Below are 24,567 nucleotides of genomic sequence, written 5' to 3'. Positions count from 1 at the left end.
GATTTGGTAACCTGATCTACCTTTTCCATGACAAAAGGGCATTTTGGGTGTCTTATCCAATTTAGAAACCTAGTCCTGAGTGTTTTTCCAGTCTTGCCTGATTTAGACTAGATCAACTCTGAATTCCATGAATTTTTATTTACTTGGAACTGACATAAAATGAGAGAAGAATCAAGTTAAAGTAACTGCCAATAAATCTGATGAGGATATTCAGATATAATGGAGACAGTCTTCTCTTTTGGAGTTGGACTTCAGTAACATCTTTGCTGAGGTCAGAGTTGCATACATAAGACATTTGTGACATCAGGAAAGCGCCCTTGTGCTTTCTGATCTGACCTGCATAGTCTGAGATTGGAAAGATGGCCTGGAAAATGGGGAGGTCAGCTGGATGAGGGAAGGGAATCATTAAGGTTGGGAAAGTCCTTCAGGATAATTCTAACTGACAAGTCCACCACTAAACTTCACTGCTGCGTCTACACGACTTTTTAATACCTCTGGGGATTGTGACACTTCCCTGGGCAGCCTGTTTCAATACCGGTCAACCCTTTGCCTTAATTTTTTCTTCGTATCCATTCTAAACCTCCCTTGGCACAAATTGAAGCCATTTCCTCTTGTTCTTACCACCTTTCACCTGGGGCAAGACATCCCCCCTTCAGTACCATCTCCTTTGTGTGGTTGTAGAGGGTCATTAGGTAGGTACTGCTGCCTTTTTCTCCAGGCTGAACAATCAGAGCTCCTCCAGCTGCTCCTTATGAGAGTTGTGCTCCAGACCCTTCCCCAGCTCCATTGCCCTTCCCTGGACATGCCCCAGCACCTCACTTGTGTTTTCCTGAATTGAGGGACTCAAAACTGAACTTGAGGTGTCGCCTCATCATTACCGAGTACAGGGGGACGGTCACTGCCCTGCTCCTACTGGCCACACCTGGCTGATCCAGGCCAGGATGCCATTGGCCTTCTGGGCCACCTGGGCACACTGTGGATCATGTTCAGCTGCTGTTTGCCAGCACCCCCAGGTCCTCTTCTGCCTGGCAGTTTCTCTGCCAGTAGTGCTGCCTGGAGTTGTTGTGACCTTAGTGCAGGATCCAGTGCTTGACCTTGCTGAACCTCATACAACTACCCTTGGTCCATCAATCCAGCCTGTCCAGAACCCTCTGCAGGGCCTTCCTGCCCTCCAGCTGTTCAATATTCTCACCCAACTTGGTGTTATCTGCAAACTGACTTAGGGTGTTCTCAATCCCCCTCATTGAGCTCATTGATAAAGATGTTAAACAGAAATAAAATAAGCCTGCAGTATCTTTTGTAGACCATTCAAGGTGTCTCTGAATATATTTGTGGTCTTTCTCCTTTTGGATATGGTGATGGCAGGAGGCAGGGAAGCCTGCACTGTTAATCTGTAAACTGTCATAGTTGAAGCAGAAACTCGCATTGATATTCCCAATATAATATCACCAGTGTTATGCCAGTTAGGAGGGACTGGGTAAGGAAGGCAAAGCTTTGGTCTCTTTTGCATCAACTATCACCGATTAGGTAAATGTGAAACTATTTTTAAAGCTACTTTTTTCTTCTGAAATAATTTGGCACGGGTTCTGAAGCTTAGTTATTGAATAAAGGAACTTTCCAGCAACTGCCTTTGATTACTTCTAAATGTAGGTTACAGCTGTCCTTTTGGGAAAGGCACATAGCTCAGCATGTGAGAAACTGACACCTTTTTCTCTCCTTTTCAGAGTATCTCCTCTACAGAAGTCCGAAATAGTAGACATGGTCAAGAAACACGTCAATGCCATAACACTTGCCATTGGGGATGGTGCCAATGACGTAGGAATGATCCAGACAGCTCACGTTGGAGTGGGGATCAGTGGCAATGAGGGCATGCAGGCAACCAATTGCTCGGATTATGCCATTGCACAGGTCAGATGCAAGAATGAACAACTGCCATATCATCTTTGGGAAATGCACTGTGCAGCCATGTAGTGCTCGATCAGCTTCTTCTAAGCTAGAAGCATCTCTGATTGTTTCTTTTTCCAGGCAGCTGTCTAGCTGTCTGTATATTTTGGAAATATTTTGGGTATTTGTTATGATTTTGTATTCTTCGGGGCAAAGTCCCACCTCTCTTCAAAGTTTTAGTTTCCTCCTGACAACTGTGCAATATCTTGGTTCTTCAGTAATTAGGGTGAAACAATTTCTGTGATGCTTGTGTTAATATGCTTTTAAGTAACTTGGTGTAAACTCTTCTCTTACTATGGGTAGGCTCTATAATCAGGTGTGTGAGAATCTGGCTGTTGGGCAGTTCTTAATTTGAGGTGTCTCCTCGATCTTTATTTCCCCTTGCCCCCTGTGTTGCATCAAAGAACTGATCACAGTTCTAGAGAGCTGGTCAGCATTTTCATTTTACATGTGTTATTTTGAACATTATTTGGGGTGAGTGCTCCTAAACTAGTTCATCAAGTTCAGAACTGATTACTGCAGCTAAAAAGAGGAGTTAAAAGCCATTTTTGTTTGTTCTGCTGAAGAAACCACAATTTAGAATCAGGATTTTGAAAGGAAAATAAGAAAGGAGGAAGATGCTTCAGTTGATGAATATCCTGTGAATACTGTTTACACCTGAGGTGCTCCATGTGTTTGAGACTATGCAGGGAAAAACCAGATCAAACTGACAGGAAGAGGAGACAATCCCTTGTGTCCTCAGTGACCAGAGCTTCCGCTCATGTTCCCTTCTGGCAGGGTATGGTCAGATTTGTTCTACCAAGTGATGTGAAATACTACCATCTTTTGCTAGCTCCCAGTAGGAGGTGAGGTTTTGAAAAGGCAGGGATAATGCTGCTGTATGCACAGATAACTGTTTATTGTGGTAACCCTGCTGAGAAGCAAAGTGTCAGTCTTGTATTGCTGCTCTGTTGTGACCTCTGATGAAGAACACTGAGGAACCTGAAGTTTCAGGTTTGAATAACTGAGACCTTTCACAAAATCTATCTTGAGACTTTCAGGCAGTTTAACCAGGTTTTTCTGTCATGAGCAGTGGCATATTCCAAATATATACCAGTATAGGAACTGCCATAGCCATCGTCTCTGGTATCTCATAACGAGTTTTACATTTTTAATTTCAGTGGATTATGTGTAGCTTCTGCTGTGCAACTTAATGGAATACTTTTTACTTGGACTTCCTCAGATCAATTATTACTTCTGCTTTGGTAACTAAGCATAAGCAGCAAGAATTTTGTCCGTAGAAGGCCCTACACATGTTATTTCTTTTTTGTCGCAGTAGTGCTAAATCTGGAGAAGTAATTCCATGTTCATGTGTTGCCTTTGCACTAAAAAAACCCCTGTATTTCAGTTTAGTGTTAGAACATGGAAGCTGCTCTTCGTTTAAATTCCAGTCAGCAAGTTACTGACAAGAATGATGAATCTTTTTCATTTAATATGAAATAAAAGCTGGTGACACCAGCACAGAATTGCAGCATTCAAAAATTAGTGAAACACTGTGGAACTGTTTTTTTTTGTGATTGTGTAGTAGAATTTGTACTGATTAAATCAGAAAACAGATTAAAAAATCCCTGTAGTAGAGGAGACTAATACTGTGTGGTAGTATGTGCTTAAAAAAAAAAAAGTAAATTAGTGTTCAAAAGAAAAACATGATCTCCATGGAGTGTATTTCTTTCAGCAAAGACATATAACTCCCACTAAAACATTACTGTATGTGCATGCCTTGAAGGCAGAGTATGTTCTTATTGAGTAATTTAAGACGACCACTGTAATGTAGCATCTCATGTTCAAATGCTATTTCAAATGCACTGCTGCCAGAAGTAGGCACTTAGAGAAGAGAGAGTCTCTATATAGGCTCATTTGGGATTCCAGGGAGAATCAAAGCATAAACCAAACAAAAATAAAAAGCCAACTTGTGTCTGACTCCACTTGAAATAGCTTCCACAGGTGCAAGGAGCATCTGTTTGAATCATCCTTTTCCCTTGAAATGATATTGCACCAGTGACCTCTGTTTAGAGAATTCCCAAATCAAATGACCTAGCTAGTTAGAGAGACAGTAGTAGACTTTAATAACTTTTTTCTCAGTAAATAGCTTTATCATCTTAATCCAGAGAACATCTGGTGTCTAGGGACTGTTTCCTTTTCTTAATTAAGCTTCTTCCTTCAACAAATGTTCTTGTTTTAGTTTTCTTCTTTGGAAAAATTAGCTTGTTTTGTGGATGCCTTTCACGGTCTTAAAACCCCCAACATCCTTCATCCTTTAGTCAAGACAGATTCTAGAAGATAATCTCTGTATAAAAGAAGTTATGCTAGGGTTGATACAGAGATGACTGAAAAAACTCACACAGTGTTTCACAGGTAGACTGGCCAGATGGTCATAATGTTTCCTGCTGATTTAAAATGTGGTAAATACAGGAGCAGCCAAACAAGGACAATGTCTTGGTAGAGCCCCTGTCTGTACTGCTCTGTGCCAGTAGCTGTGCATTTGCACAATACCAGCATTCTTTAGGCTCTGAGTATCTTCCTTGCTGTGCTCTGTAATGTACTCATTTTCATGAGAGCGCAGACAAGAGCAATTAATGGTAGGATTTTTTGTTGCCTTGAGCTTTCAAGAAGACCACATCCAAGATGGTCACTTGCTAGATTCAGCAGGGAGAGTTTCTCAGGCTGTTTCTGACTTCTCCACAGGAGCTTTGGGATGGCTTGTAAGGATATTGTGGCAAGTTTCCCATCACCTTGGTGGTGTTTTCTTAGTGATTTTGATGAGGAAAGTTGTAGCTCTCCTGCAAATTAACTGGAGGCATTTAGGGGTCTAACAGGTCAGCTACTCCCTTGGGAGTGTCCCAGTTACAGCTCTAGCTCAAGTTAAGCAGAGAACAGTGAAGCCTGGTTCAGTTTTGTTTTCTCTCCTTCTCTCCTGGCATATCCTAACAAATCTGAGTTGCTGATGCATGGGAGAGAGGCTGTCCTTACAGGATTTGTGGTTCAATGATTTCATTGCTGGAAAGCATGGGAGCAGAGCTGCCTCACAACAGCCCTAACTCATTACGGTAGCTTTCAATTTCAGATAAATTTTGGTTAAAATAAATGATCTGGAATCTAAATTTAGAAGTCAGGGTTTTCCTGTCAAGTCACTTTGTGGAAAAGGAAGCAAAGCAAATAATTACCTTAATGTCCAAGATCCCTTCAGGTACATACATGTAAACAGTAAACAGTTATCCCTTCGAGCTGTGGGCAAAAGAGGAATGCTGCAGGTCATAAAAAGGTTCGCTAACAAAGCCAAGACAAGAAAATTATGCATTTCCCAGTCTGGATTACAACACTGAGTCCATAAAAGTCCATTTTCAAAAGTTCAGAATTTGAGCTCCATCTGGGGTTCAAACTAGCATTAAAAGGTATGCAATTATATAAGATTAGTTTACTTACCCTTTTTGGCAAATGCACCTTGCTTTATACAATATTTTATATAGCACACAATAGCATGCATTTTGGGGGCAGAAAATGTTAATGTAATTATCTATTCTCTATAAATGCATCTATTTTTCCACTTTTTGTTCCCCTCTTGTGTATTTTGTATCAGCTCAAGACAGTTTTGTTTATTAGGCTGTTCATTTTACAGAGGGAAAGGAGATTCTGAACCTTGTAAGCCCTCAAACATTGATTTTACCATCAGAATGGTAATAACAATTGAAGACTTTTTGCCATTTAAAACCACTTTTTAGAACCTTCAGGAGTTTTGCTAAAGAAAATATTTTAGCTTTCAGTATTTTAAGAATTGGTTTTTGCATATATCTTCAGTTTAGTTGTTTAAATATTGTACTTCAACTGCTTCCAGGGCTGATTTGAGGTTTTTTTTTTTTTTCCTTGAAGACATGTTTGCTTTCAACCTTTTTTTTTTTTAAGCAATTCTTCATATATGTAAATACTTCTTTTCTGTCTTTCAGTTTTCCTATTTGGAGAAGCTATTGTTGGTCCACGGTGCTTGGAGTTACAATCGAGTTACCAAATGCATACTGTACTGCTTCTACAAAAATGTGGTTTTGTATATTATCGAGGTAAGAGAAACTAAATGGATGGGTCTTACCGGTGCTCATTCCTTAAATCATCTCTTGTAACTAGAAAAGCTCACCCAAATGGATTGAACAAGAAGGACTGCAATTTTGTTTCCATGTTTAACAATTTAAAATTCGGTTTTTCTCCTCAAATCAGTTCACTTGAATCTTTTAATGTTTGTAAAGGAAGACCAAAGGTTTTCAGTACTGTAAAGCTTTGGATATGAGATGTCAAAGTTCATTCCTTCTCTGCAAACACTCTTATTGAAAGCATCTTTGTATTCATGGAAATATTTCAATTAGTGCTTATATTTATAAAAACTGGAATTTGGGAGCTAAATTTAAATCAAAAGTGCATTTAATAGGTAAACAAAAAGCTATTCATAACTATAGCTGTAGCTTTCACGTTACAAAGACCATAGATTAGCTGGAACTGAAATTAGTTTGCTTTGTTTTTAGGAAAGAGATGACATAATTTTGCAAATTATGTTCATTTACAAAATGAATCAGGTTATTTGATTTAATAATTAAAACATTAATGTGTTTTGAAAATAATTTGCGGGAAGATGTCAAGTACTGAAACTGGTTTTTAAAGAGGGCTGAATACTATTACTACCATTCCATTTCAGCATGCTTAAGATAGGAGTGTAGTTCTCACACTGCAGAATATAGTCTTGAATTTAGGATGTATCAGGAAGGGAATTTTATAATATGCTTTAGCCTAGCTAGAAATAGTCAAGGAACTTGAAGTCAGTGTTTTGATCAGCTGAGTATCAAGTGATCACTTGGTACAGCAATTTCCACAGTGTTCATCAGTTTTATTAATACATGTGCATATAGATTAGGTTTTCTATTTCTTTGTACAGCTGAGCAGCCATGAATGAGGTTAACAGAAAATTGCAACATTTATAATTAGGCAGGTAGTTATATCAATTAGAGGAGATAGTGGGTGAGTAATATTTTGCTATTCAGTAAGTAATATAATGATCAGTGTGGTCAGTATTCCTGACTCCAGCAGGGTTTGATCTTCGTCTGTGTATGATGTTATAGAACAGATATTGTCCACTAACTTGTCCACATTTCCTGTTATATTTCTGAATTAACTGTTATCTGTTCAAATTTCAACACTCATTAGTCTACTGCAAGAGAGTTATCCTACACATCGTGTTTTTAGTAAAGGCTTTTACATGCTGTTGGAGATAATAACAATATTTGTGCAAAGAAAATATAAATAGCTTTAAAAAGAGCTCTTCTGGTGTATTTCTTACTGAGCATGGCTATCTGTTACTGGAGTTTTGCCTGAACTTTTCAGAAAATGCTAATAGCTTCATGATCTTCTTCTAGGATTCTTTTCTCTATTTGAAAATTAGTTTTGGAAGTCCTGCTTCTAGCTTATTACAGCACCATGTGTCTCTGTTTTTCTTGCTGTAGTCTGACAAATTAAGTTCTGCATCAAATGTTGTATAAAAGCTATACTTTCCCATATAAGCGGCTGTGCAAGGAGTTGAATAATAGTGAAGTTCTCTGGGACCCCCATCCTGAGGTAGCTCAGTTGTTTTACCCTAGGGTAGAATTTTATTCACCAGATATCTCTACCTGATACATAAAATCCAGGTCTGCTCTGAGAATGAGGTCAGGAGTTCTCTTCACTGTCTTAGGCCATGTTCACTTCTTTTTGCATGCTGTCCTGAGACAAATGAGCTTTTGTGTCTCCTCATGTCCACGACTGAGAAGCAATCAGTTCTACTAACACCTGAGCACTGAAAAATGTCTTTACAAGATGCCACTCTGCACCTCAGTTACCTCTCTGTGCTTGTGCTGCATAGAAGTTGGGAACAAGTTTAAGGCTTTAAGGGAGATGAAGTGACAGAAATAATCCTGTTCTCCTGCAGCAATGGAAAGAGCTCAATTTGGTTTTCCCTGTTGATTTTCCTTTACTAGCAGCCTTAAGGAATCTCCCCTCCAAAACTGTGTAAAATAGCCAAATTGTATGGAAACCCAAGAGAGACACCAAGAGTTCTGGTATCCTAGGGATACAGGGTAGAGAGAAGACATCTTTATTTCCCTCCTTAGCTTTACACAAAGAAAGAGAGGTTGTTTTGTGTATGTGCTGTGAGGCTTGGCAGTGTTGATCAATTTGTGGTATGAAATGATGCTCATGAAAGAGATGCTCCACGAGGAAATAAATCCTTCAACTTGAGAGACTGGTAGTTAAATGCCTGGCACTTCTGCACTGTTGCTTATGTCTGTGGTGTGTTCCTCATTGTTTCCTGGTGCTCTGGACAAGTTTAATATTTACCCATACTTTCTGCTTGCATATATGGTGTATGGGGAATATCCTTTTAGCATTGTAATGAAACAGGGATTTGAACTTGAGCTACTTTGTAAGTATCTTCAGAAGGATTGTACTAAGTAAATATTTATACAGTTGAATGAAAAAGCACATCATGAATATGACTGCCAGTTCTACCTTTGTTTCTGTATCTCTTTTATTTCAGTGGAGTTTTAACACTTGAGGAATAGATATAGTAAGCCTTATATAAATGGCTTTTGCAGCAGAGAGGCACTGGGCCTATCATAACTTTTATTCCCTGATACTTTGCAAATACCACAGGGAAGAAAAAGGTGGTGGTCCAGCTTGGCACGCAGAACATCTGGACAGATCTTGCAGAGGCATGCAAGTTAAGGCATTAAGATTTAACTTAATTAAACAATGGTAAATGCTTGAGAAAAGCATATTGCCATCTGTTTTCCTAGCATCCCAATGTTGGTATGCTAAAACTCCTCATATATTAGAAGTTCATCTTGATACCAGTTATGTACACTTAAACCTGGAGGATCCAAAGTGTTGCATCCCTGAAACATTAAATTTACCAGCTTTTTTCAGGTTCTAGGTTAAAATACGCAATTTGGGGTTTTGTGAAAAGTATACTTAGGTAATTGTCATCATGGGCTTTACTCCTAGGAGTTGCTGTGGGATTAAGGCTGATGCTTAGCTTTCTGCAATAGCTGATTCTTTGTGGAGAGGCAGGGGCCCAGGAACTGTTTTCAGCTGCTTTGATGAATAAAATGTGTGCCCATATTGAGGTAGTTCCATGCAGCTAGAGAGTGGTACAGCAGATAGGAGGCCTTGTGGTTTAGTGATTGCAGGGGCAATGGAGCTGAGAGTGTATTTTCCTCTCTCTTGAAAGTGCCCTCCTAGTATTTTTCAAGAGGTGAATTTTAAGTCATCAAAAGTTTAGTGAAAACTGAAAAGATTTTGTCTTAGCTTAACAACTGGAAACTCTGTGTTCCTCTTCTTTCTCTAGCCTGGTCTCTATCATTTCTTCATCATGGTGCCCCTGCCATTCTCTTGATTTCTCCCCTTAATTTTTGAAAGTACAAAACTAAGTGAAGTATAACTAAAAAGCACAAAGAGAAGCAGATCCTGGAAATTCAAGTCCTTTTGGTGTGATTCTTAGCCCAATTCCTGAACCCTTGTATATCACTGTTGCCAAGGTGTTTCAGGGTATGAAGTTGCGGTTCTCTTACTTATGGACTCACCTATAAAAGGGGTGCAGAATCTAACCTTTCCATCCATGGAGCTGGTTGGCAGATTAACTGCTGCTTCTTCCCCATCCTTGACTATCCATGCTGGGTCTGTCCTAAGAGGAGCAGGGGAATTTGCTTGGAAAGCTACCAAGATGGCCATAGGGATGAAATGCAAATATAAAGCCTTCTCTTTGGTGTCCATTCCTGTATTTCCTATCTGCATGTACTAGCACTGTGCACTAAATCTGTTTATAAGGAAAGCCAACCATTCAGCATCATCCTGAAGCAGAAGACCAGTGACAAGGTTTCAACTGTTAAAGATTTGACAAACAAGTAGCTGGGCATACTCAAAAAATACCATTTCGTTCAATTACTTACGTAGCTGGCTTCAAACTGAGTAGTGAAACAGAAGAAGTGTTTCACATCTGTTGAGCAGATATGTTTAACTGGAGATGATATAAAGTTGTCCTGTTGACATCAGAGCTTTGAAATATAGCTGATTTCAAATGTAAAAGAATACAGGAATATTGCTTTCATGTCATGCTTGGAGAAGTAGAAACACAGCAAGATCAAAGGTGGTATCAGCAATATCAGGTAAGAGTTCAAGGCCTTTGGGAATGGTTCTGTGGAAACAGTAGCATGGAAGATAGCTTTCAGGCCAACTCAGTGTGCAGGAAAAATATGCTCAGTTCTTCACTGGAACATGTGGGTTTTTTGAAACATACTTAGTATGAAGCACTTTGGTATTATATATTGCAGAATGAGTCAGAGGTGGGAGTAGATGGCTCCCATGTCAAGTCTGGCAGTGTAGGGCCATGACAGAGAAATGAATGGCAAGTGGGAAGGGGAGAGCATAATGTACATACCTTGGTTGCTGCATAATTTTAATTTCTACTTTAAGAATCCAGAGATAAATTGTAAGCCTAGATTAGAATGCTGTTTCTTTGTAGCTGCTGAAAGGTAAGTCTAATATCTGAGCGGTGTTAAACAAGCAGAGATAAACATACTGAACAACAAACCACTAAGATCATAATTTTTATTCCAGAGCTGAATTTCTAAGTTTCAAAAGCTCTGAGCAAACAAAATACCTAGATAAACGTGCTTTTAAACAAGAGGTGATTTTGTGAGTCAGCAGGGTCTGGCAATGAGAGCTGTTAAGTGCACTCGTAGTGGTCACCACTTCAGACGAGCAGATAGCTCAGGCTGCCAAAGCACACATCAAGTGTTGCTGCATGAGACCTTGCATTTGTTTTTCCTGTTTTCTTGCTTTTCCATCAAACACAACAGGTACTTTAAAAAATATGGAAAGCGGGGATGGGAATTTCAACTCTTTTCTCCAAATGGTAGGCAGAAATGAGTGTATCTGTTATGGTACTAAAAATATACAGCTACAGTGCTTCTGTGTGCTTATCCCTGATTTATATGATCTGACTTTTACCTACATCTCTGTGCTTTCTGTTTCCAATTGATTTTGCCATTCTTAAGTTACAACCAGGCAATAGAAAACCTTAAGCATGGGCATTTTTGCGGTGAGTTGAGGACTGAAGTGCTGTAACTGTTGTCATATAAAGCAACTTTCTAAAAAAATAAGAGCAGTCTTTTCCTGCAGTGTTAAATTAAGGATGAGAATATATGGTTGCAAAACTTTCTAACAAGGATAACAAGAATGAATGTAGCTAGCTGTCTTGTCTTCTTAATCAAATTATTCAGTTGCCTGTTCAAATACTTCAAATGCCAGTAGGCATTTAATAATCATTACTTCTGTGGTTATACTCAGTTGGTGTGGTAAGCTTAGCACAATGCTCTTATCATGGTGAAGCAAAGGAGGAATGTGTGTGTGTGACTTTGATTTTGTATCATTTGGGAATCTAGATTTGGATTCTCACAAATGCATACATATCCTGAATATGTAACTTACTCTTTGTAGATGGGTGCTTTCAGGTAGACAAAAAGGTTGAATTCAGTGTCCTTAAGATTGGTATCAGGTTTAAATTAGGTGCCTGAGAGAAATGTCTGTAGTGTCCATGTAGATAACCTTTGTGGATGCTCTGAGGTCATGGAGAGCAGTATGGGGCTGGCATGTATGCCACAGGACCTGTGACAAACCTGTCTAAAGCAGCAGTACTGAGAGGTCTGCCTTAAGGTAACCAAATCCTATCCAGAAAGAGAAACTTTTTGGTTTTCTTCTTGTGTATTTTTGAAACATGTAGAGGTATAGAAAAGAATTTATAGAAAAGAATTCTATACCTCTCAGCTCGGGTTATGTTAATCAGTTTAAGTGCAGAATATTTACGGATGATATAGTACAGAACATAGAAGACATGAAAAACACAGGAAAAAACACAGTGTGAGGAACGAAACTCAGCATTTTATTTCTATAATTTGTGGAAAAACAGATCTTACATATGTGCTTATTTTTCTCTTGCACTGTCCGTCAGCCTTGTACACAGATTTAACATGGAAAAGACCTAGGGCAACACAGAATACTATCCTCTTCCTGCCCACCAAAAAAGCTGATTGCAGGCTCCAATTCAAGAAAGCATTTTTTAGTAGCAGTAGTTACAGCAAACAGATTCTACAAGGAACCTGTCAAAGTTCTTGGAATATTGTAAAATACGGGTTTCCAACCTAATCCAAAATTGTCCAGATCGTGCTTTGCTTTTTGTTCCTAAAAATATATCTGAATTCTTTGTAGTACCTGGTTTATGTGCTGCTACTGACAATTTCTCAGTTTTCACGCCCCTCTTGTCTGAAGAAATTCAGCATTGTGTATAGGCTGATCTCATCAACTTTAATCCATGATTGACTTCTTGTTTTTTGGCTTCCTAATTGTTAATCCCAAAAGTTTCCAAGGAATCAGTCATGAAGATAAACCCGTGCTAATTTTCCTTTCTTTTTGTAGTGCTACGCACTGCACAGTGAATCATGAGAGAACGGCCCATCTTCCCACAAAACCAAATTGGCGCAGCTATTTAACAGCTGAGTTTGATTTTTTTTCCCAAGCATGATGAACACTATCAGCATTGCTCTGAATTTGTGGGCACTGCCTTGATTACACCCTGCAGCCAACAGAACCTGTAATTTTTTAACATTCCAGATATTATCAGTGATAAATCAGGTTCCTTTGCATGGTCTCAAAATCTCTAGATGAAACACCCATCAGATTCAGTACACACTGCAATAGCAGAGATCTGCTATGATATTTTATTGGACACAGAGTATGTTGAGTGCCTGGATCAATTTTTTTGTATACATTTATGTAAGAGGAGTATGAACAGCACAGTGATTCTTCCCCCCCCCCCCCTTGGTAAGAATGTATGCTTAATTTGGTGTGAAAAATCTTAAATTCATAATTTGGTGGGCTTATACCAAAGCAATGATAATGTTGTTCTCAAAGTTTGAGGCCATTCAATGTGAAACATTTAGTCATCTCCTGAACAGTGTGTTCTTCGAAGCCAGAATCCTTTAATCAGTAAATGTTTTTTCACTTTAACTATGTCACCAATAAAAATACAAGTTCATGTTTAGAAGAGAGATAGCCTAATATGAAGAAGCTTTTACTAGAGAAGATAAACCTATATAATGAAAGTTAGGAAAATCCAAGCCTAGGTTTTTTCATCACAAAACCAGCTTTGAAATTCAAGAGTTCATTGTTGATCTTTTCAGCCCAACTTTCTTTCCAAAAGCTCAAAGTTCTACCATAAAATTTAACTCCTCTTATGGCCTTGAGCATGGAATTGAGAAACATTGACTGCTCTGACTCAGTATTGAATAACCCGTTGTTTTAATAAAAATATTTTTCTAATAAAATCAAAACTTTCATCTAGGCTAATTCAGTGCACATGACATTACTTGTTGATACAGAGAAGGCTAAATTTCAAATTTGTGTTGGTGCTGAAAGTGTAGATAAACCTTATAATGGAATTACTTGTGCTTAGCACTTGAATGCTGACTTTAGCAATGCTGTTCTGCACTGAAGGCATGATTTTGAGGGTATTTTTTAAAAACCCAACACGACAGACACATCAATGCATATATGGTAATACATCTATTCACAAGTATATCCTTTGGCCCTGTGCTGGTTTTCTTTCTGGCCTATACCCCTATAAATGTACTTCCTTTAATAGAGACATTCTTCATCTGCATGGGAATAACAGAGAGCAGAGTAAGGTCCTACGCATATTGCACATGTGGAGCAGGGTTTTCTGTCTGTTTTTCTTCCAGGCTAGATAAGCCATGTGGCTGTCATGCTGAAGATGTGAGATTTCTCCATTTCTACCTGTACCTCATCGCTTTAAATAGCAATCTTCAAAATACATTTCTACAGCAAATGACTTGCCTTTCATAGAATTATAGAATAAGCTGAGTTGGAAGGAACTCTCAGGGACCATTGAAGTCCAGCTCCTAGCCCTGCACAGCACCATCCCCAGGAGAGTCACACCATGTGCCTGGGAGCATTGTCCAAACACTTTTTGAGCTCTGTCAGGCTGGTGCTGTGTTCACTTCCTGGGGAGCCTGTGCTGGTGCTCAACCACCCTCTGGGTGAAGAACCTTTTCCTGATATCCAACCTACACATCCCCTGGGACAGTTCCATGCCATTCCCTGGGGTCCTGTCACTGGTCACCAGAGAGATGAGTGGTTTTGAGAATGGTAATACACAGTGTTTAGGAAGGAGGCTGACGAGGACTTGCTCTGGTGCCAGTGACTGCCGACAGTTTGGAACAGTGAGTCTGATTCTCCTGTTTAGCTTTGAGGCACTGGCATTAAAATGGCCATGTAAGTGTGTGTGTGTTCTGTTACTTGGAAGGTTTCAGTCTGCCAGGGGAGAGAAAAGCAGAATTACTTCTACTTAATTAGCTGTATCTGCTGCAGTTAAACTCAGATGTTATCCTGGTATTTAAAAACACTGCTTAGCCTAGGTGTGAAAAGAAAGTTGCTGCAGTTCTTTTTGCACAGCTCTCTGTAAAATAGTTTTCAGAATGACAGGCATTGGAAATGCTGCCAGCAAAGTACAATACTGATTCACAAGTCTTGCTTTTGTGCAATTTCACAGTATGGGATTCAGCTTGGAGCCCACTTTTGGATATGCATGGTGGATAGCCTGTGAGCAGTCTCACAGTGACTGAATTGTTTTTACATTTTCTACTTTCCGGAAGGTTGTTTAGAAATAAAATGAGTTTATTTGTTTCAAGCCATGTGCTAGAATGTTGTTGTGTGAGCCCAAGTGCTAGTGTTTGTGGACTGCATTTCCCGTGCCTGGACTCAAGTCTGCCTGGCTGCCAGCTGCTTGCCAGCAGTAAGGTCCAGCTACAGCTTGGGATTTTTTGAGTGTAAGAGACTTGTTCAAAACACTGAAATGTTCTGTTTTGTGTTCAGTTTTATCATCTTGAAGCATTTTGCTCATACTTTGCCTCTTTGTTCTTGGCAAGTTAAGCAAAAAAGCCAATTTCACCTGAGCACCAACAGCAGTCTCATTGGCAACTTTTCCTTTCTAATTGTTAATAAGGGCATTTCTCTGGCATCTTTGGAGGCACTGCTGGAGTATGTTTCTAAAGATCAGATTTTCTAGGAAGTCCTTGCAGTACAGATGCATGCAATCAATCAATTAATAACTCCTGGTGTCTTAATACCACTTCACAGACAACTCCAAAATCCTTCTGAATGCTCGCTCAGGAGTTTAGGGTCACCAAATTTTTGGAATATAGAATTTCTTTCCAGTATATGTATCATGAACTGAGCTGGTTCTGATTATTTTGAGGTTTCTTGGGTTTATATGCTCATGACCCAAAGAAGTTAGGGCAGAAAGCAAATTTAACTGAATACAGATTCCATTTTTAAATGCTGCTAGCAAATAATTTTGCCATTTTACTTGGATGAGCTCTAATGATAAAAATACCTCTATCCAGTTTCACTAATTAACCACTAGAGATTGTTTTATCTTGGGATGCATAAAAGGCATCTGTAACCTAGTTTAAAGGCATACGAAGGATTTAAAATAAAATGTATCTCAGTTTGTCAAAGAAAAAAATCTAGAGTATAGCTTTGGAGTGTTTGTTTGCCCAAGTTCACAATCTTGAATGAAATTTTTTTACTGTAGCAGGGTCAGAGGTAAAAACTATACTATGTCTCCCATGATCAGTATGCAGATTAAATCTGGAGCAGCACAGGTGGTGCTTTCAAATGTGCTTTTACAGCCTCTTCTCCTGTAAAACCAGTTCAGTGGTTTGACTGCATTTTACCCAAGGAGTATATGCACTGTCAGAGGAGAGAGCTCTGTGGCTAGGGGCATTAAAAAAAAGGTGTTGTCACTCAGTGCCCTTGGGAGTCTCCCTTCCAGTATGGGGATCCTGTGTCACTTAACTGAATAGGCATTGGGAGGCATTGGCCTGTGTGACAGCCCACAGCAGGAGTGAAAGCTTTGAGTAACCTGCCCAAAACACGTTATCTTTCCCCTCTGTTCTGAGATGTTGGGTGCTTCTGGTTATTTCTGTGCTCTAGGAAGTAATTGTTTTTTGTAACTCCTTACATCTCCTCTATCTCTTTTCAACAGAATCATTTAGAACATGTTAAAATACACTAGAAATAGCAATTTACACCATTTACTGGTAGTATTACTTTTGAATTATCCAATTTTCTTTACTGAAGTGTCAAAAATTAGTTGTAGCTCCTGCCCCTGATATTCCATTGATAATTCATAATGTTGTCTTGTCATTTCTCCTCTTCCTCACTATTTTGAACCTGATTCCTTTCATAATCTATTGCAATTTCAGTGTAACTGCTGTGAAATAAAGGCATCCTTTATTCAGTGGGGTTTTTTGGGTTTTTTGAGCCAGGATTCACAGCCCACTGTAATGAGATCTGTGTCAGACAAGGGAGAGGAGATTCAGAACTAATACTTCAAGACTGAGACAACCATCTTCTTAACGCATGTGTGTGGGTATACGTAAATGTCCAATATAAATGTCAGTAATCATGGGCTTAAGCTAAAACCCCAAAACTATACCCCAAAAGGCAGAGGGGCTCATTCTGTGGCAAAACAAGAGCTAAGCCTTCTTGATGCATGTTGGGGTGTATGTTACAATCTATTTCTGTTCCATCAAGACAAAGTTATGAAGAACCACTGGTGGCTTTCTGCTGTCAGAAGAGTAAAGAAGGTCAAAACTTGGTCTGCCAGCTTTTAAACATGACAAGATTATTTTGCTTGCTTTCTTCTTGCTGGATTTCTTTCTTTAATTGCTTTTGCATGAATGCATTTGGAAAGGGAGAAGATGGAATATATTATCATTAGCTGTACCTAGCTTCTGCAGAGTTTCAAATAAAGTATACATTATGAACTGCATAAATACTGTATGTTAGAAGAAGAAATCCCATACTGTGTTTTCTCATCCAACCCCAAATAAGGCTATCTTTGCTAGTAATTGACAATGCAGATTGATTTTTTTAGTGGTAATTGACTAAAATACATAGCTCAATAGCAGCATAAGCTTCAACCTTCAGTGGGCAGTAACACCTGAACCTCTCAGCATTATTTGTGATGATGGTCCCTGTCAAGTTCAATTTTGGTAGAAAAGTGAGTCTCCCTTTTCATTTAGCTGACAGTGTCTTGACCTTTTCTCCCCTTTGTTGCCAAGGAATGACAGGTGTCTGGAGCAGCAAAGTGATGTGACACTCAGCTTTGTGTCAGCTTGTATTCGTTAGCTTTAAAAATGACATACTTGGAAATGTGTTTATGCCCATTAATATGTCCTGATTCATGGATAGTATAGGGATAGACTGTTGAGTTGCTTCACTTTTTCCTGTTTTTCTTTTGTTTACTGTTGTTGAATATGTAAATGCATGACAGCTAGGAAATTTCAAGCTGTGGATTCCATAGTGGCATTATTAGTCCTTGTTTGTTTGCTGCAGTCTGTATTGGTGGCACCACGCTGTGTTCTTGCAGTGGGTCCAGCAGCTTTCTCTACTGGAAGCTTTGTGCAGTGCTCACCTCTAAGGTGCCACTTCCCTTAGGAAGTCCCAGTCCCTCCTGCTATGGATGTGGCTGTGCCTGTCACTGGGCTGTGCTTTCACCATCACTTGAATCCACAACTGGGCTGTGATTTAATCCAACATGAACATCCACTGCCATTAAAAAGGGCAGTCTGGTCTTCATGTCTCCCCTGGGGTGTGTTCTTTCCTCTCTTCCTTGCCAAGGCATTGGTGTTTGCACAGCTGCAGGATGGGCTCTTTAAGGTTAGAATTCAGCCTGATGAGCTTCCTGATGTACACAGGAGCCCTTGGACAAGAGAAATAATCAGCTTTTCTGACAGAGGTATAGACTTTTGTCAGACTTAACATGTTATTTTAGTAAGGTGAGAGCCTTTGCTTATGTGTATCTGCAGAAAACACAAAAAATTTGGAGAGGTGGTGCAAATGAAGGGCATGAATCAGTTTTCATTATATCCGTAGTAATTGCCATGGCACAACTGCTTGGGAATTTAAAATGTACCAATTTTCCATTTTGGGCTGTCAGGGTGTCTTTTACTCAAAGACAATCCAAACACAGACCTGGAGAAGAGGAGGGAAGGAAGTTGAAAAGTGGCAGTTGATCCCAAAGACATATCTGAACAAAAAAACCTTTCCCTATGTCAGTCGCGTGCTGTTGATGTGCATAAAGGAGCTGTGATCTCTCAAAACTGAGAATGCATCAGAAACTGTCATTTTAGCAAAATGTATGCACGATTACTAGATTTTATGGTGTGTGATTTGTGGGGTTGTATGTATGTGGAAATCTTGAAGAATGTGTTAGGCCATCTGGGCACCAAGGAGGAGCTGGTTTGTGCTAAAGCACAGGCTATTTCTGCAGTGGAGGAGTGATAAAATGATAACAGAGAAAGTTCTGGCAGACTTTATTTTTCTGGAAGCAGTTACTACTACTTTTTAAGCAGCCCCTGATTTATGCTGAGTTAAAATAAGAGGGTAGGAGCAGTAAATCTAGGGGAAGAAGCAGGAATGTTACCTAAAACGAGGACAGTGCTTCAAGGGATGCCAGACCATGAGCATTGCCATTCTCTTCAATCTGACTGATACTGCTGAGAAAGCATTGTAGGGAAGGCATGAGAATGAAAGTGGAACATTTTAAAATATGGATTAGGATTGCAAGTCCTTACATATTTGGCTTTGGGGAATGTAAAAAGTTACAAGTAAGCCTGGCAAGCGTTCCTTTCTTGGACTTGGTGAAGGAAGGGGAGTGTGTGTTGGTGGTCTGTGAAGGGTCTCTGTAGGTTTGTAAAGCCCAGTTTGGTTGGGGGGAGGGCAGGTGGCATTTGGATAGGCACAAAGTTCTCCTATTTAACTCCCTTCCTAAGGAGAACGACTGTTGTGTCTTTAGCAATGAAATCTTTACCTTATTCACATTTTAAAAAAGAATAACACACAGAATAATGCAACTTTTAGCATGCTGATTTTGGCCCCCAAATACACTGCTGGTACATCCATTGTTTCTGGTGACTGAGACTTATTCCTGCTCACTATAAGGATAACCATGCTCACTGAGAAATGCCCGATGAGCATGGAAGTCTGTCTGCCCAAAAGCTTGATTTCAATTTTCTTATTTTTTAGTGTGACTCTGTTCCCTATAGAGCAGATTGCCAGATCAGTAAATTACGCTCTCCTGAGAGCTCTCCTCTTGAGAAACTCAGCAGAATTCCCTGGTCATTGCCTGACACTCTCCATGGAGCTGACTTCATCAGAATCTGAGTGTTGGTGACTGACTCTGGTTTCTTGGGTGGGTGTTTGGGTTGTGTTGACTGATTCTGTCTTCCTACTTGTTTTACTGATGTGTCAGTGGGGAATCATGTCATGAGAAGTTTCAGGTGCTCCCTTTACCCACACTGGTATCTTGAGATTCATTAGTAAATTTGTTATTGCTTTCCATGAAAATGCAAATCTGCACATTTTTATTACAGCTCCAAAGCAGCAATAAATGATACAAGTGCTGGGTACAATAAACTCCACTTGGGGTTGTGAGCCCATGGTTAAGTTTCTCATTTGTAAGGAAAGTTGCTGCTGCATACATTTCTATAATACAAAGTCTAGCAGTACTCCTACATCTGCTGTCATGTTAAAAAATAATGAAGATAGATAAAACTTTAATTATCATATTTCTCCATTTGGAGGTATAGCTGGAAGCAACTCTGGTGGGCAGCAAATGTCTGCTCTCTTCTGATTGAACAGAGGCAATTACTATTTAATTCTAATAAATGGGGACAAACAGAACTTCACCTGCCAGGCTTCATTTATTTCCCCCTCCCCCACTGGCATCAGTCACATACTCCTGTAGTGAGTCTGTATCTCATTTCAAAAAGCAGCTTTGGCAGTTGACTGCCTGCTCAACAGTATATGAAGAATGATATCCTACAAAATTGCTGTTGTATTTCATTTAAATAGTTCCTGCTTCCATTGCAAATATTAAATTGTCCTGACCTTATCTTGTGGAGTTTGGTACTAACAGCAATCTTGTGAGATAAACACTGCAGAAATAAAATTTAAGAAGTCTTACTATTGCTAGTTAACACTTGCAGAGCTGGTGTAAATTTTGAGGGTTGTACACTTTCCCATCTGAGTGCCTGGGTCGTGCAGCAGTGTCCTGAAGTACCTGAGGGTTTTGTCCAACTGTTCTAGGAAGTCCTGAAAAATAATTTGGGGTAATACCAGCACTGTTCAGGTGCTCACTGTTATATCCTCTGAGACTGATGGCAACTACATCAGAGAGTTGGAGGTTTAAAGCATTGTCATAGAAATAGACACGTTGTTCTGTCACAGTCGTACGTTTTTTTCCTTCCAAATCATAAAAGGCTTCCTTCTGAATTTAATATGTATGTTTGTGTGTGCAGCACTTGAAGGTGTCTTGCTTTACCAGCCATGCAAATGTTTAATGTCTGCTGTAAAGTAGAAAGGTATCTTTATAAAAGTTGTCAGTCACAGCTGTTTCACTATGTTGGGCAAGAGGAGCAGGGGGAAAAAAACCAAGCAAGTTGTAGTCGTAATAGTACCAAAATTTAAACAGACTTACAGGTCTTTGTTTGGTGCTTCAAACAGCTGGAAGTCCAGCGCAGTTCCATCTGAGAATTAGCAGCTTAGCATATTCTATCAATGATTAGTGAGTTTCAGCTATTTCCTGAAAAGCATTTTGAACTGAATCCCTTGGATGCACATATCTCTTTGTGTCCTTGTATTTCTAAAGAGGAGCTATTTCTATGTTTGCATTACTCTTGCTTAAACCTGCTCCCAAACTATTTTGAAATCCCCACTGTATGTACAACAGGGGACTATAGTTACAGTGTGTCAGACTTGGTAATTCCCGGTATTCCTCATCTTGAAAAGAAATTAGTTGCTAATGAAAATTTAAAAGGAATAGTGTGGAACAAGCACATTGCTGTTAATATTTTCAGTATTTCAGTTTGTGGTAGTTATTTCCCAAAATCTGAAAGAATAATTATTATATTAATAAAATCTTGTAAATTATATCTGTAGCCTAAGGAAAATTAATCTGATGCAGCTAAATAAATTGCCTCTGTGGTATAAAATGTTCAAACTTAGTGTTGCTGAAAAGAAAGTGAAAAGATTCAGCCATCTCACTCTTTCCACTTTTCCTAGAATGACAATTTTTGCAGCAACAAGTCACTTATGGTCACTTCCCTGTTGTACTGACACCTGCTTTACATAGTAATATAAAGTTAAAATAAATTACTGATATAAAGGTGAGGAAGAGCTTGAAGATACTGCATTTTGGGTTTTTTTCTAGGAAATGTGCATGTTTTTGAGATTATATCAATTTGATACTGGAGGACAGTTTTGTCAAAAGGCTGTCTTGTTGGTAGACAGCAGAAAACTGACCTTCAGTATGGTTTGTTCTCTGTAGTCACTTAAATTGGGAGGGAAATAATTGGGGCAGTTTCGTACTTTTTTCAAGTTTCTGTGCACTGGTGACAATTATCTCTCAAGGCTGTTTGCCTGTCTTTCTACTCTGTTTTTGGATATGTGCTTGAACCCAGTCTCTTTCATAAAGAATATAAAAGCCTAATGCACCTGAATATAGAAAGATCTTATTCCATAGTTTTTCAGTGTGCTAAAGAATATAATCGACTATATCCAAAACTGGCAACTAGGGAATTCCTGAAGGATGACAGATTGTTGTTAGGGTGACACAAGATGTACTGTGTGTGCGTTTCTAATAAGAATGAGTCTCTCTAGAGCCCGGGGCAGGAGGTCTTAGCAAATGCAGGAAACTTGAAGATACCATTCCAGCTAAAGCCAACAAGAAGGTGGTGAACCCCCAGGCTTGTTGTCATGCCTGTGATAGTCTCTATCATGTTACCACTGGTCAGGATCAGGAGGATCTCTGAACTTCTGAAGGATGTTTTCTAGGGGGTCATGGCTTTTGTAATTATCACACAGGTTATGAATACAGCTCAGAAGTGTAGCTTATGCATCATTACTGTTGGTGTACATGTCAGTCTTTCCTAGATGAAGCAAAGAGAGCCTTGTACTGCAGCTGTTTGTTCTCTGAGTTTATTCCTGCTGGCCTACCACAGGTATTATTTCTTCACAATATTTATGTGTTTTCTTGTCAAGGCTTCCCTGAAGCAATTTCACTTGTGTTGCTTTCTCTTTCTCTCAGAACTTGTTGCAAAGTTAAGTATTTACATGGTGTCTTGTATCTTTTTTTCTATAAAATATGAGCACTGAAAATGTCAAAGTGAGTCTTCATATTCCACTTTACTCTTCTATTGCAATGTCACTGCAGAATTGAGAGGTTAGAGTGAAGTCCTAAATCTTTATCAGATTTAATATCTTTGGACCTGAAGGCAGATTTCCAACTACCAGCTGACTGGGGCAAGCCCTTGCTTTAGCAGCCAATTCATAAACTCAGTAAGGGGAAGATTAACACTCATGCTTAAAGAAAATAAAAGAAAATCATAAAATCTGTATTTTCAGCTATTTGAAAAAGTGAAAATGCAGTAAAATTATTTTTATAGCTTATCAACAGCAATATAGCAAAATTATTTTATTAAATGGCTTGTAAATTATACATATGTATGGTTCTCTTTTTCCTTAATGTACAATTTACGTCATGGCTTTCCAATAGAGATGTGTGGTGTGTAATACAATATATATACTGAAGTTTTGATTTGAACCTGAATAACTATATTACGTTTGATCATATATGGGTATTAAAATGGTTTACAATAAGCAGTAATCAACCATAATAAATGACATATGTTGATACAAAGTTGTAACTCTGCTCAGTGCCCACAGCATTGTTCTGATTTGAAGTAACCCATTGCCATTAAATTGAGCACAATGACACACTGGGCTAAATTTAATTACCTGGCAGTTTGCTGTTTGGTTTTATGGTACCACACAAGGCCAGAATACTGAATTCTTCAAAAAAATGAGGTGTCCAAAGTTTCAGCTCTTTATCTGTCAGACATGGTGAGGTAAAGTGTAGAAGACCTTTAGAGAAAAGACTGAGAGGAAAAAACACCTTTAAATCACTCCAGGGAGAGCTTTAGAAGAGCAGAACCCAAACCAGTGCTTCTCTATTTTCAAAGCAACATATGCAGGCATAGCTGCATGAGTCTCATTAAGTTTGTCTGAATCGTGCAGCTAAAGCCCCATGCAATGTTTTGAAAATGCAGGAAATAAAAATGGTCTTAAACCAGACATCTGGGCTTCTATCCAGTTTTCCGGTGATAACGTCTGAAGCATGCCATTAATAAAGCATCATCCATGGGCTAAATTATTCAACTATAGAACTCTTTACAGAAGGCTTATGAGTTGACTTTACTTAAAAAACAAAGGGGGAAAAAAAAGCCAAAAGCTTCTGTTCACACTTCACTCTCAGCAGCAACCACTGCTAAGCACAAGGCCCTTTTCCTTTTTCAATATTTTAACATTTTTTCCCCTTGTACATTTCAAATTTTTTTTTTTACTTTTTCTCAGAAATTCTCACAGGGTACCCATCTGAATGTTCGGATCCTAATTTTTGTAGAATAGAGGAAGTGTTTTCTCTTTGCTGGTTCCTTTATCTCAGGTGAATTTCTATAGAGTCCAGGTGCCAGGATTGAAAAAAACCACATCTTTTCTGAGGTGCAAACCCTGCTGTTTCCCTGTCTTCTGTATTTTGATGCTGACAGGAAGATAGTGATCTTAGTAACACTTTTTAGAACCTTCAAACCTTAATATTAAAAAATATTCTTAATAGTGAGAAAGATTATCTAATTAACTACTTCTTAGACGAAGGTCTTCATGAGCGAGGTTTGGTTTTGCCTTCAAATGCCAACAAGTAAGCTGTGTGTAGCTAAGAGGTTATTTTAAGATTTCCATAAAGATAAGTAACTTGATCATATTGCTGTACTGTAGTGTCAACTAGGTAAGTGTTATCAGTTTATCAAAGGTTTTGTTTTGTCTTAATCTGGTATAAGGTATGGAAGGAATTGCTAAAAATGTAGTTGTGAAAAGGTGAGTTACTTGCTTTGCTATGGTACAACTGTCTTCAGTGGCTTTTTGGAACACTAGAATCTTTACAATTTGTTTGTAACCTCTCTGTCATGTTGATGGTAAAGCATGCAGAGCAGGCTAAGTAAAGTATGTCTGTAATGGCTATGGCAACAAGGAGACCTTTCAGTTGTGAGAAATAGCTTGCAGTATGCTTTTGTGATGTACTTTTGTATGTTGGTTTTTGTGGGTTTTTTTTAATTAGCCAAAGTACAAATTCCTTTGTGGCAGTGGATTTACTTCACGTTATATGGTTCTGCTTTATAAAACATTGAAGTCATTGGTTATAATTCTAAATCTAGTGCTGTGTTGAGAAGAATGATTTTGCTGTATTAGAAGTAAACTTGAAAGGTTTTAAAATGTCCATACAAATGATAAAGAACTTTTCTGAGGTTTGTGTGCTACATCTTATGTAAGAGACCTTAACACTTTGTGCAGTTAAAACCTATAACTACCAATATTCTC

At 38.9% G+C, this 24,567-nt stretch overlaps 1 protein-coding gene across 5 annotated transcripts in view; it reads left to right on the top strand.

Moving 5' to 3' along the window:
• ATP8A2 (ATPase phospholipid transporting 8A2) overlaps positions 1-24,567 on the top strand; it is a 313,460-nt gene that overhangs the window by 167,538 nt on the left and 121,355 nt on the right. For all 5 annotated transcript variants that reach the window (XM_074535255.1, XM_074535256.1, XM_074535257.1 and 2 more), the window contains 2 exons: positions 1,725-1,908; positions 5,925-6,035. In XM_074535255.1, the coding sequence (XP_074391356.1) occupies positions 1,725-1,908; positions 5,925-6,035 (295 nt within the window). The remainder of the gene's footprint in view (positions 1-1,724; positions 1,909-5,924; positions 6,036-24,567) is intronic.

This window comes from Zonotrichia albicollis, chromosome 2 (assembly GCF_047830755.1).
Source record: "Zonotrichia albicollis isolate bZonAlb1 chromosome 2, bZonAlb1.hap1, whole genome shotgun sequence".
NCBI lineage: Eukaryota > Metazoa > Chordata > Aves > Passeriformes > Passerellidae > Zonotrichia > Zonotrichia albicollis.
Note: the sequence above shows the minus strand (reverse complement) of the source record. Positions and strands in the feature narration are given on the sequence as shown.